The sequence below is a fragment of the Leptonychotes weddellii genome, chromosome 8 (genome assembly GCF_054177405.1).
Source record: "Leptonychotes weddellii isolate Sample4059 chromosome 8, ASM5417740v2, whole genome shotgun sequence".
NCBI classification, from domain to species: Eukaryota; Metazoa; Chordata; class Mammalia; order Carnivora; family Phocidae; genus Leptonychotes; species Leptonychotes weddellii.
This window is the reverse complement of record NC_138376.1, coordinates 24,397,949-24,412,058: the sequence shown is the minus strand read 5'-3', so window position 1 is coordinate 24,412,058 and position 14,110 is coordinate 24,397,949. Positions and strand designations below refer to the sequence as shown.

The window sequence follows — 14,110 nt, the reverse complement described above, 5'->3', positions numbered from 1 at the left end:
TTCTCACCTTACTTGATATCATTACTATTTTAAAATTTCAGTCATTCTAGTAGGTATATGATAGTACCTAATTCTGGTTTTAATTTGCATATATCTGTTGTATCAACGTGATGATCGAATATCTTGTTATGTGCTTATTGCTATTCTTTGAGTCTACTTAGTTCCATTTATGTGTCTACCTTTATTATGATATCACATTGTATTGATTATTGTACTTGTAATAATCTTGTAATGAATCTTCAAATTAAAAAAATTAAAAAATTAAATTTCCGTATATTTGGAGTACCATTAGCTTTTTTTTTTTTTCCTTTAGTTGTCCAATGGGAAATAGAATGGGGGAAAAGTAGTTTTAAAGATGATTGGCGTAAAACGTGAGGAGTGAGGTGCCAAGCCTCGCAGGATCGCCCAGACCTTATCCCGCGGCCCCGGACGCCATGTTTGCGGTCCCAGCCCGGACCAGCCACGCTATCCAGGCGCCCTGTGGCGCGGCCCGCCGAGACGCAAGGTCCTCCGCGCAGCCTAGAGAGGACGCGGAAGTCGGCTGGGGGCGGGGCCCGAGGCCCCTGCGCGTTGACTCCCGATGCAGTTTAACGGGTTCTGTGAGGGTCGGCGATAGTGTGTCGCTGAGGGTGGGCGTCCGCCTGTTGCCCTCTGTTCTCCCGTTTACCTCACCTAGCGGTGCCGCCAGCGCCCGAGGGGAGTGGGTGCGGGTCCCGAGTCCCCCGGCGAGGGTCGACGCCAGCAGTGTCTGTCCTCGTGCCCGGGTGGTCGGGGCCGTGCCACCCTCGGTGTCCCCCGACCGTCTCTTCTCAGGCGCGCCCATCCCCCACTCCTCACGTTCCCAGCCCTACTTCTCCCCCGAGGAGCAGGTTCTGGGACGACCCCGGGTCATAGTGGACAAACCTCCTGTTGCCGGGGCCGGTGACCTTCGATGATGTGGACGTGGGCTTCAGAAACAGAGTGGACTCGCCTGGAGTGTCCTGAGAAGGCTCTTTACACGGACGTGACATTAAAGAATTACGGAAACGCCATGGCACTGAGTAAGAACTCTCCTGTGACCCACAGTCGCTCCGACTGGAAGGCTTAAGTGCGGTTTCTCACTAACAGACTTTCCGAATAGCAGAGCTCAGCCTTCTTCTGGTTTTGGTTTTTATTTCAATGTCCATTTCTTCCTTGTATTATTTATCTATTTACTTATCTTAAAGATTTATTTATTTGAGAGAGAGAGCGAGCACGAGTGGGGGAAGGGGTAGAGGGAGAGAATATCCAAGCCGACTCCCGCTGAGCCGGAGCCCCATGTGGGTCTCCATCTGAGCCCTGAGATCATGGCCTGAGCCTAATCCAGAGTCGGATGCTTAACCGACTGAGCCACGCAGGCGCCCCTATATTTATTTTTATGCCAGGGGAAAGGCTTGGAATTTGCATGTCCCTTGGCTTGAAATGTCCCTTATTGGTATGGCAAGCCCTCTTTTGGTGCAAGTGCTGCTGGATGGAGCTGTACAAGTCCTAATTCCCAGTATTTTGACAGAGAGCCTTGAAGTGCTGCTGGGCCCTGAGGCAAGATACTTCTTTCTCTTTTTCCTAAATAAACTCTACCTCCAGTGGGTTCAAACTCACAACCCCAAGATCAAGAGTTGTTAAAAGTGGGCAGTTTTGTAAACATTCTCAATTCTTGCCTTTCTCTTAGCTAGAGTTCTGTGTAAGCACTCCCCACAGCAGGATCCTGGGCCTGGGACTGACTGGTAGCTTTTAGGGTGGCTGCCCACTGCCAGTCTTCTTTTCATCCCAGACACACAAAAAAGATTTGCCACCAGGCCCATCCAGGCCTTAGAGTATATTCTGCCCCTCATAGCATATTTCTCCAACTTCCCCCAAATTTAGGAAATGAGTCTTTAGTTCTTTTTGTCACTATAATCCTGTATCAGAATGTTTTAATTAAATTAAATTTGGAGGGACATTAAGGTAGAAGATTCCCATCTGGAGTTTGCCAGCCCCCCTACCCCCTATTTTGTAGTTAGAAAAGGAGTCCTGCAGTGTAAGTGTTGGAGAAAGTATGTACAAATGGGATGGAGTTGAAATCCACCCTTGATTACAAAAGGGTGGTAGAAAAGAGTTTCCCAGGGTACCTGGAAAACCAGAAACACAGACCAGGCTTTCTACCCATTTTCTGTAATTCTGTGGTGATTGGCAGAAAAACCTTTATCTGAGCTTTTTTTAGGTTAGAGTGGACAGCAAGATAGTGGGAAGCTGGGAAGTCTACATTGGTCATGGGAAAAGAGGAAAGAAGGAAGTAAATGGAATATCTAGAGCCAGTGGGTAGGAGCCAAGGGGCAGGAATGAGGAGGTCAGTTAGCCTGTCTGGAGCCATGAAATTAGGGGGCTAATCAGCAGAGAGTTGCCCTCATACCCTGATTCCTTAACATGCTCATCCTTTTTCTTGCCCACGAATAGGATTTTCAGTTTATAAAACTGAAGTGATAAGCCACTTGGAAAGTGGGGAAGCCTTGTGTATCTGGGCTGGACAAAGAACCATAGCCAGGTGAGTGCAGGAAGGCCTTTGAGACCCCTGTCCTGCTCTGCCTTCAACTTGTACCTATTACCGTAGAAATTCTAAAGGCTTGTGAATTCTTTTGTTCAGAATATAGGTTCATTCTAGTTAGTTTTCTCCTCCTGGTTTATTTTATTTTATTTATTTATTTTTGGTTTCTTTTACTATTATCAATGACTATCCAAGCCTTTTCCCTCAGGTCTGAACTGTGGTTCAGAGTTACCGTGAAGATGGATTTCTTCCCACCCTCCTCGATTCCCAATGGACTTAGGATTTTTAAGTGAGCAGAATGTAGTAGCATTTACAGGGTTTTTTTCCCTCCTGTTATTAATTAATTAATTAATTTTTATTTTTAAAGTGATCTCTGTGCCTAACATGGGGCTCAAACTCATGACCCCAAGATCAAGAGTCACATGCTCTATTGACTGAGCCAGCCAGGTGCCCCTAGCACTTCCAGTTTTTGTGTGTTCTATTTAGAATCTGCATTTTCATTTTTCTTTGGAAATGGAGGCAGAGTAGAGAATGGGTCTTTGGATCTGGACCCCCTCAAATTCTCAGAACCCTCATGTTCAAATAAACACCAGTCTGAATCCAGTGTCCCCTCTTCTGACATTGGACTGAGAAAAGGTGTCTCTGGGTGATGGCAATGGGACCTCCAGCCCGCCTTCCTCAACTCTGTCCCCTTCGTGAAATCAACAGGACTTCTCATCCTGGGGAACAGGAAGAGGACTGGAAAGTTACCTTGACCCAACAGGCCATGATTACAGGTTTGCCTAAGGTGAAGACCTTCCCTGGTTACTCGAAGGGCCAAGAGCTCATTCCTGTTCTCTCCTGGTTGCTGGGGGTTGGGCACTGGCCCCAGTGCAGGATTGATGCACTCCCTATGATCCAGACAGCTTGGCTCAGTCCTCTTATAGATTTGCTAAAGGCAAAAAGAATAACTTCAGCCACCAGACATTGAAACAGTTGGAGCTTTATTGCTGATAAAGTTAAACATTTAATTGTCAAATTCTGTTTAAAAACAAAATCCAATAAAGCCGGTGTTTTTATTCATTTTTATCTCCATGCTCTAATCAGTAGACGAGGTTGCTGATAATGATCCTCTCCTGGTTTAAGAATGAAAAATCACACCTTCCAAAAAAACTAGCATATCTATTTAAATAGTGCTACCAGGACTACAAATTATTATTACTATTTTAAAGGTTTTATTTATTTAGAGTGAGTGCATACGAGTGGGGGGAGGGGCAGAGGGAGAGAGAATCTCAAGCGGACTCTGAGCTGAGCCCAGAGCTGGTCTCAGGGCTCGATCTCACGATCCTGAGATGATGACCTGAACCAAAATCAAGAGTTGGGATGCTCAACCAACTGCACCACCCAGGCATCCCCAGGACTACAAATTATCAAGTAAGCTATCAGAATTACAGACTTTAAAGTCTTTAAATAAAGATCACTTTCCCAGGATATATTAACAATGTCTGAAGTCCAGGAGTCTTGAAAGACTCCTTAAAACTAACCTTGATAAGGGGCGCCTGGGTGGCTCAGTTGGTTAAGTGCCTGCCTTTGGCTCAGGTCATGATCTCAGGGTCCTGGGATCAAGCACCACCAACTCCCCCCACCAACCTTGGCCTCCCTGCTCAGTGGGGGGTCTGGTTTTCCCTCTGCCCCTCCCCCCCTGCTGGAGCATGCTTGCACTCTCTCAAATAAATAAAATCTTTAAAAAAATAATAACCTTAGCAAGAACACTTTTGGGACATTTGAATAGTGCTTGCTTTTCTGCAGCTGTTAGGAGAACAGAGAAATATTTTTTCCCCCCTGATCTTTTTTCACCAGTAGTTGGGGAGTTCTGTAGTTTCAAAGCCAGATTGGAATTCTGTTAATTAGTATAGGAGGAGGGAAAAGAGAGGCAAATCTGAGAAGCTAAAAATTCACAACATAGGAAGAGGGCTGAATAGGATAATTATCAGATAGATCATGGGAATGTAATGGAGGCCTGTTTTCTATCTGTAGAATTTGGAAGATACTTGTTAGGTGGAGTGCACATCAAATTTCAGTCCCAGCTGTTGTCCGCCACGGCCATGGGCTTGGGCCTCCTGTCATTACTGCACCGGTGGCTCCTGAGCCAGTTGCTGACCTGTAACCCCTGGAGTCCAGTGAGGAAAGGGGGACAGAGCTTCACTGGTAGCACAGCCCCTGACCCCGCTGAGTCCAGGGGGAGCCGCCGCACAGAATAGCCCCCTTACTCCCTCCTCCCTGAGGCTGATGTGGAATCAGGGATCTAGGGAGGGACCGGGGACTGAGAGATCCACTGCTCTCTGCCTTTCCTTCTGCAACACTTCTCCCTGTCTCAGCTCTGGGAACCGGGCCCTCATCCTCCCTGTAGAGCCTCTCTGCTTTCAGTCCAAGGATTCTGGAGAGGAAGATCCCCAACTTCTGTGGGGAGTAAGCCCTTGATATAGGCCTCCTGGGTTATTTACTAATACGCCGTGGTTTGAAAAGAGTGGTTTCTTCCTGCCACGTAAGTAGGTAGTTGTCGGTGAAGAGCTGGAATTTACCCGAGGCCTTAGGGAACATGTTGATTTTAATTGGGTAGCCGTATATCCCAGTGTGTTTGAGGCATTTCCAGTCAAGACCCGATGTCCCCGTGGGACTGTTAATAGCATTCCTTTCCACTGTGAGAAGTAAGAAGTACCCCCATCGTGACAATAAATCATATGGTCCCTGGACTTCTCGGACAGCTCACATTTGCTGCAGGATTGGTTCCTGCCCTTTGAGTTCCCTGCCCAGTCGTTCGGACTGGAACCAGTCAGACCAGCTTGCCCATGGGCCCCTCAGCTGTGCAGCCCTGGACTGCCTTTCTTACCCCAGGTCGGTCATGCGGCCGGTTTCTGTCATTGATAGGGCCACTGATGTGGGAGGAGAGAAACTGTTGCTGTGTGCTGTAACAACGTCCTCCCCGAGGGGACACTGACAGCTATTTGAGACCCAGTTGTAAACACACCGAAGAGAAGGAAGCATTGACGGGGGGTGGCCTGTCAACCACCTGTGAAGTTCCATCACTCTGAATTGTTCTTTCCTGCGGAGACTTGACCGCACAAGTCAGGCAGCTGCAGGGTAGATGTGGGCTGTTAGGCTAGTGCCCGCTTTTCAAATACGCTGAATTGGGGCGCCTGGCTGGCTCAGGTGGTAGAGCATACAACTCTTGATCCTGGGTTGTGAGTCTGAGCCCCAAATTGGGTGTAGAGATTACTTAAAAATAAAACGTGTAGGGGTGTGTGGGTGGCGCAGTCGGTTAAACGTCCGACTCTTGATTTCGGCTCAGGTCATGATCTCAGAGTTGTGGGACGGAGCCTGATTGAGATTTTCTCTCTCCCTCTGCCCCTCCCCCCACTCATGTGTGCTCGCGCTCTTTCTCTCTCTCTGTCTCTCAAAAAAGAAATAATAAAATCTTAAAAAAAAAATTGGGTGCCTCAGTGGTGCAGTCGGTTAAACGTCCCGACTCTTGGTTTCAGCTCAGGTTGTGATCTCGTGGGTTGTGGGATCGAGCCCCGCATTGGGCTCGGTGCTCAGCACGGAGTCTGCTTAAGACTCTCTCTCATGGGACACCTGGGTGGCTCAGTCTTAAGCAGCTGCCTTTGGCTCAGGTCAGGACCCCAGGGTCCTGGGATTGAGCCCCGCGATGGGCTCCCTGCTCAGTGGGGAGCCTGCTTCTCTCTCTGCCTGCCACTCCCCCTGCTTTTGCTCTCTCCTCTCTGACAAATAATAAAATCTTAAAAAAAAAAAAAAAAGACTCTCTCTCCCTCTGTTCCTCTCCCCTGCCCAAGCTCTCTCTCTAAAATAAATCTTTAAAAATAAATAAATAGGGGCGCCTGGGTGGCTCGGCCGTTAAGCATCTGCCTTCAGCTCAGGTCATGATCCCAGGGTCCTGGGATCGAGCTCTGCATCGGGCTCCTTGCTCTGCGGGAAGCCTGCTTCTCCCTCTCCCACTCCCCCTGCTTGTGTTCCCTCTCACTGTGTCTCTCTCTGTCAAATAAATAAATAATCTATAAATAAATAAATAAATAAATAAGGTGAATTGAGGTACTTCTGGGAAGTCCCCCCTGTCCAGGGAGCCATAGCAACCCCCACCCCCACTTCACTCACATTTCCATTTCTTCCGTGGTGCCTAAAGACTTGCGAATTTGTGAACTCAGCCCTAAATTTCCCTTTCTACCTTTGTTAGCTGTTGTTCACAGTGGAAAGAGATGGAGAAGCGTACCGGCTTCTCAGGCTGGCTTTACAAGCAGGGTCACCACAGGTGAGACAGGCCCCGCCTCAAGTGCTTACCACCATACCCGAAAGAATTTCGGAGCGAATAGCTAACTTTTACTGGGCAGTTCCCACTTGCCAGGGCCTGTTCTAAGCATTTATATGTCCTGGTAACCTAAAGGTTTCTCTGCCTCTACCATTTACAGTTAAAGAAACAGATTGATTAACTTGCCTAAGGTCATCTGAATGAAAATTGAAAAATAAAATTATTGCTGCTTATTTTCTGATTATAGAAGTAATTCTTGTTCAGTATAGAAAATTTGGAAAATACAGAAAAATAAGACCTAAATTCACAAAACTGCAGAATAAAACAAGTCATCTCTATTTGTACCCTGAGACATAACCCCATGTTTAGTAAGGTTCTGCCAGGTTTTTTGCCTCTTGAGTAGTTTTTTAAACATAGATGGGACTACTTGATACATGTGTTTTATAACCTGATTTTTTATATGCCCTATATTTGTGGACATTTTCCTGTGGCAATACCTACTTTTACATCATGTTTTTTAATGGCTGTATCGTCTTATACATGTGCACTATAATGAATTTTATTCTTAACTGATTCTCTATTGTTGGACATTTATGTAACTTCCAAGCTGTTATAATTAGCCAGCATGTGAATTTACAATGAGAAATATATCTGGCAAGGGAACAAGACTATTTCTGCAAGTTGGGCACACATCTTTTCCCTATAAAAAGGATATAGAAAGTCAAATTATATCATAGAATTCAAAAAAAGGGCATTGATCTTAATAACCTGCATCAGCAAGCTACGTGGTAGCCTGTTAATACACATTTGAAGATGTTTAAATAAGATTGTCTATATCATAGCTTTCCAAGTTACATCAAAGACAAAGCCCAAATCACACACATCTGGGCCTTCTGATCCTCACCTTCAGAACTAGCCTGAGGTGGGTGGGTTCTGCAGGTGATTAATCTTGTCTCTCCTGCCACTCTTAGGGTCCTAAGTACCTGCCATCTCATCTCCATGGTCTGGCACCTGAACATTTTACATGGCTGTCCATCATCTATACATACTACCTTGTCATCTTTGTCCCCCATAATTTACCTCTCATTGCCTTGTGTGGAGAGAATCCATGTGTTTGTAACATCTAAGTAGTTGATTGACAAAAGGTGTATTTGCTTTATTTTATTTTTTTAAGATTTTATTTACTTATTTGAGAGAGAGCACGAGAGTGGGGGGAGAGGGAGAGGGAGAAGCAGACTCCCCGCTGAGCAGGGAGCCCGATGTGGGGCTCCATCCCAGGACTCCGGGATCATGACCTGAGCCGAAGGCAGACGCTTCACCAGCTGAGCCACCCAGGCGCCCCTGTGTATTCGCTTTATACACTTAGATGAAAACAGAGATTAGTGGGAACCTATTCAATATCCTTTTCTCTTGGAGACATTTGCAAATTGATTTAATGTGTGTCCGTGGGTAACTTTTTGCTTCAAGCAAAGACTTTTGTTTTTTGCTATATACAGTCATTTAAAAAAAATCTTCCCCACACACCTCCTATTTGCCAGGTCCTGTTCTAGATGCTTGAGATCATCAATGAACAAAAAAGATAAAATTATTCTTTCCCTCACGAATGTATGTGCAAGCAAGTCGGGTGTGGGCATTATTGAATTTCACTGGGTGGCATCAATATGCTAGAATCTGCTGAGCCACTCTCTTGGTACAGTTTTAGTTTAGTGTGAGTTTTGCCAGTTTGGATTGCTGTATACACATTTTAACTTAGCTGTATTCAAAAGACAGCTTCAATTGTGTATGTGTGTGTGTGTTTTAATTCTTGAAATGTTCTTATATACAGAGTGTGGAGAGTCGTGCAAGAAGGAAAGGGAGAGAAGGAAGTGCACACAACAGGATGCTACATTGTTTCCTTAAACGGTATGTGTTTGAACATTTTCCCTTAAAGGAAGATTCCTGGAGGGCCCCACTTCATTTAGGTTTGCTGTGCTGGTTCAGGTGTTTTTTGAGCTGCCTTTGAAGTGGTTACATGTACGTGGGCCTCAAGTGTGACTAGTCTTTGCCTCTTGAGGATCATTTTATTTTGAAATGTAGCCAAAAGTTATTTAGTGGAATCTGAAGACCAAGGAATTCCGCAAGCCGGTGAATAGATGTTTAGTCAAAAATGTCTGTGATGTGAGCTGCAAGTTTTTTGGACCTTAGGAGTCAAGGGTGTGCATATTATACGCCATTTGAGGCCCCTTGTCATCATTAGTCGAGCAAGGTTGCTTTCACTTTATTTCCTGTTTTCTCGTCGGCCCACTCCTACCCCCAGAAGTGGGCAATTCTTTTTTTTTTTTTTTTGAAAATTTTCTTTAGTTATTTAAATAATATCTATCCACAACGTGGGGCTCGAACTCACGACCCTCAAGATCAAGAGCCACATGCTTTTCTGACTGAGCCAGCCAGGCAACCTAGCAATTCTTTATCCTGTTCAATATATATTTTTTTAATTATCTTAAGGTGTACTTCTGTGTAGGGTACATGTATTTTCTATCTTTTAAAAACCATTTCTCTTACTATAAAATAAAATTCATGCAAAATGTAAAAAATTAAGTCAATAAAAGAAGTTGTAAAGAAGAAAATTTACTCATAATTCCACCATCTACACTATGAGCAGTTTGATATATATACTTCTATCTTCTGGACATTTGTAGGCTCCGGAGCCCAACACAGGGCTTGAACTCATGACCCTGAGATGGAGACCTGAGCTGAGATCAAGGGTCAGATGCTTAACTGACTGAGCCACCCAGTCACCCCTGGACATTTTTATACACTTACATGTGCCTACCCATATTAACTTAAAATGGAATGATTATGTATAGTTTACGATCCAGTAACAGTTGACTGTGCTTTTTCTTGCTGAGGGCTTTCTGATTTTTCTTCTAGTCTGTACATCTGGAGTGGTTCCTTCTCAGTAGTAGTTGCACACGGTAGAGGCTGTCCTCTTGTGTTCAAGAAGTCTGGTGGAGCGGGCAGTTTCGGACAGTGTGGTGGCTCCATAATGTCATCAGTGCCCCAGGCTCCTTCCGTTTTTTTTCACTATCCTCCTTAGCATGTGGCTTCTTTGAGGTCACATCGTGGTCAAAAGGTGGCCACTGTATATAAGCCCCAGCAATCCCATTCTCATTCCAGGCAGGAAGAAAGAGGAAGCTAAAAACGCTCCTTAAAGCAACACTTCTCAAAACTTTAAACGCATATGTGAGCCAACAGGGGGTCTTGTTAAAATGCAGATCCCAATTCCATAGGTTGGACTAAATGCCCAAGATTCTGCATTTCTAACAAAGTATCACACTTTTTATTTTTAAAATTTATTTATTTGAGAGGGCGTGAGAGCGAGGGAGATCACAGAGGAAGAAGGAGAAGCAGACTCGCAGCCAAGCAGGGAGCCTAATGTAGGACTCGATCCCAGGACCCTGAGATCATGACCTGAGCCGAAGGCAGATGCTTAACCAACTGAGCCACCCAGGCACCCCTATCACACTTTTTTAAATAAGAGGACTTGAAAGAATTTTCTGGAAGCCCTGTCTAGTGACTTCCTGGCTTTCATTTCATTGGCCAGAACTGTATCATGTAACCATCCCTGGCTGTGGGAGAGGCTGGAAGATGTGGCCTTTTTAGCTGGACACTTTGTCACCCTGGATACAACAAATGTGTTTCTGTTAGTAGGAAAGGAGAGTGGTGTTGGTAGGTGACTCGCAGCCTCTGAGTGCTCAGATCACATTGGAAAAGCTTTTGAAAAGTCTGTCCTCTTAATTGTCACAATTCATTTATGGTAGAAAGTATGATTTCCACTGCCTACCCTTTATAGAAATTTTTTTCTGGGAATGTTCTCAGTGAAACCAGAATAACTTTGTAATATATATGAAGTGATGGCCCTTGTCACTCTTCCCAGATGCAAACTTCCTCTACTATAGTTTTCCCATTCTGGTTTGTGAAATAAGTGGACTTTGGTGGGGGGGTCGGGGGAAGAGATGGGCTAAGAGACTAGCTCTCCTGCTTAGCTTTGCATATTTACTCCACCTTTACATTCAGCCTGGGATGCTGTTTTAACTCCAGATGCAAGTATCTAAGATCCTGTGAGATCTGTCATTATTTCAAAATAAAAAGCTAAAAAATCTCCAAAATCCCGATCCAACTGTAAACAGTATTTTTGAGACATTCTTGAATTATAGGCGTTTTCCATGCAAAAGGTTTTTTGGAAAGTCTTTAAAAATTGAAAGATATCAAAAATATATAAAGTACTCCTACAATCAGGGGTGCCTGGGTGGCTGCCCACCAAAAAAAAATAAGAAAAAAAAGGGAGGTGCCTGGGTGGCCCAGTCAGTTAAGTGTCTGCCTTCGGCTCAGGTCATGATCCCGGGATCCTGGGATCGAGCCCCGCATCGGGCTTCCTACCCAGCAGGGAGTCTACTTCTCGCTCTCCCTCTGCCTCTCCTCCGACCAACCCCCTTGTGCTCTCACTCTCACACACTCTTTCAAATAAAGTACTCCTACAGTTAAAAAGCAACATTGAAAAATGGGCCAAGGACTTGAGTAATAGACATTTCCAGGAAAAGATGCTTAACATCACTAATCATCAGGGAAATGCAAATCAAACCTACAGTGAGATACCACTTCACACCCGTTACCATGACTATTATGAGCAAAACAAACTACAAGTGTTGGGGAGGCTATGGAGAAATCACAACCCTTGTGCGGCCGCTGTGAAAAATGGTATGGCAGTTCCTCAAAATAATTCAAATAGAATTACCATATGACCCAGCAGTTCTGCTTCTTGGTATATTTCCAAAAGAACTGGAAACAGGGACTCTGGTATTTATTTGCACACCCATGTCTATAGCAGCGTTAATGATAATACAGAAGGTGGAAGCAACCAGGTATCCACCCCTGGGGGACTGGAGAAACAAAACGTGGTATCGTACAATGGAATGTTGCTCAGCCTTTCAAACGAAGGAAATTCTTCTGTAAAAGATTTTATTTATTTATTTGAGAGAGAGAGAATGCAAGAGAGCACAAGCTGGGAGAGCGGCAGAGGGAGAGGGAGAAGCAGGCTCCCCACTGAGCAGGGAGCCCGATGCAGGGCTCAATCCCAGGACCCCGGGACCATGACCTGAGCCGAAGGTAGACGCTTAACGACTGAGCCACCCAGGCGCCCCTGAAACAAAGGAAATTCTGCCCCGTGCTATGACATGGATGAACCTCAAAGACATTGTATTAGTGCAGTAAGGCAGTCACAAAAGGACAAATACAGTTTGATTCCACTTATAGGAGGTACCTCGAGGAGCCAAATTCATGGAGATGGAAAGTGGAGTGGTGATTGCCAGGGGCTGGGGGGAAGTTAGTGCTTAATGGGTATGGGGTGTCAGTTTGGGCAGATGAGAGAAGTTCTGGAGGTGGTTGCACTGTGGCTAGAATGTGCTTAATGCCATTGAGCTTATGCTTAAAAGTTACTACATAAATTTTATGTTCTATACATTGTACCACAACTTTTTTTTTTTTTTTTTTTAAGATTTTATTTATTTTTTTGACAGAGACACAGCGAGAGCAGGAACACAAGCAGGGGGAGTGTGAGAGGGAGAAGCAGGCTTCCCGCAGAGCAGGGAGCCCGATGCGGGACTCGATCCCAGGACCCTGGGATCATGACCTGAGCCGAAGGCAGACGCTTAACGACTGAGCCACCCAGGCACCCTGTACCACAACTTTTTATTATTTTTTTATTTTTAAAGATTTTATTTATTTTTTTGACAGAGAGACAGTGAGAGGGAACACAAGCAGGGGGAGTGGGAGAGGGAGAAGCAGGCTTCCCGCGGAGCAGGGAGCCCGATGCGGGGCTCGATCCCAGGATCCCAGGATCATGACCTGAGCCGAAGGCAGACGCTTAACGACTGAGCCACCCAGGTGCCCCTGTACCACAACTTTTTAAAAAAAAGAGTGGTTGCAGGGTGCCTGCGTGGCTCAGGTGGTTAAGCTTCTGGCTCTTGGTTTCGGCTCAGGTCATGATCTCAGGGTTGTGGGATGGAGCCCCGTGTCCCCCTCTGCGTGGGCTCTGCGCTCAGTGGGGAGTCTGCTTGAAGAGTCTCTCTCCCTCTGCCCCTCCCCTGACTCTCTCTCTCTCTCTCAAATAAATAAATCTTTAAAAAAAAAGAATGGTTGCTGGTTGGGCTTGTTCTTTCAGCCTGAGTGCAATGGAGCAAAGCTGTAGCCAGCCACAGCCCGGCTATGACATGAGTAAGAAATAAGTCTTTGCTATTGTTTAAGGAAATCAAGAAGTAAATACATTTTATGTTTATATCTGAGCATAATAAAAAAATTCGAGAGGGGCGCCTGGGTGGCTCAGTCGTTAAGCGTCTGCCTTCGGCTCAGGTCATGATCCCAGGGTCCTGGGATCGAGTCCCACATCGGGCTCCCTGCTCGGCGGGAGGCCTGCTTCTCCCTCTCCCACTCCCCCTGCTTGTGTTCCTGCTCACGCTATCTCTCTCTCTGTCGAATAAATAAATAAAAAATCTTTAAAAAAAAAAAAATTCGAGAGAAAATGTTTTTCATTAAGTTCTTTGTGTAAAAAAGAATGTGGAAAGTGAATGGATACCTCTCTTAATCCTTTCCTTCAAGGATTTAGAATAAAATCATCCAGATTTCATATTAAGTATATATGATTTTTATTTTTTTAAATTTTATTTTATTATGTTAATCACCATACATTACATCATTAGTTTTTTTGTTTTGTTTTGTTTTTTTTGTTTTTAAAGATTTTATTTATTTATTTGAGAGAGAGAATGAGATAGAGCATGAGAGGGGGGAGGGTCAGAGGGAGAAGCAGACTCCCTGCTGAGCAGGGAGCCGGATGTGGGACTTGGTCCTGGGACTCTAGGATCATGACCTGAGCCGAAGGAAGTCACTTAACCAGCTGAGCCACCCAGGCGCCCTACATCATTAGTTTTTGATGTAGTGTTCCATGATTCATTGCGTATAACACCCAGTGCTCATTCAGTACGTGCCCTCTTTAATACCCATCACCAGGCTAGCCCATCCCCCCACCCCCTCCCCTCTAAAACCCTCAATTTGTTTCTCAGAGTCCATAGTCTCTCATGGTTCGTCTCCCCCTCTGATATCCCCCCCTTCATTTTTCCCTTCCTACTATCTTCTTCTTCTTCTTTTTTTTTTAACATATAATGTATTATTTGTTTCAGGGGTACAGGTCTGTGACTCATCAGTCTTACACAGTTCACAGCGCTCACCATAGCACATAC

General features: G+C 45.1%; 1 protein-coding gene across 17 annotated transcripts in view; it reads left to right on the top strand.

The window, feature by feature from the left end:
• The first annotated feature begins 427 nt into the window (after nt 1-427).
• The window catches only part of LOC115942586 (uncharacterized), a 47,386-nt gene continuing 33,703 nt past the window's right edge, over nt 428-14,110 (top strand). For 3 of the 17 annotated variants that reach the window (XR_014147609.1, XR_014147608.1, XM_081828003.1), the window contains exons 1-3: nt 428-1,040; nt 2,452-2,539; nt 8,665-8,741. Coding sequence is in view for 1 of the 17 variants with exons in the window: in XM_081828003.1 (XP_081684129.1) it covers nt 932-1,040; nt 2,452-2,539; nt 8,665-8,741 (274 nt within the window). In the remaining 16 variants the exon portion in view is untranslated. Of the gene's footprint in view, nt 1,041-2,451; nt 2,540-8,664; nt 8,742-9,517; nt 10,378-11,854; nt 13,193-14,110 lie in introns of those variants that run through there. The other 14 variants (XR_014147613.1, XR_014147612.1, XR_014147611.1 and 11 more) reach the window with 10 other exon arrangements.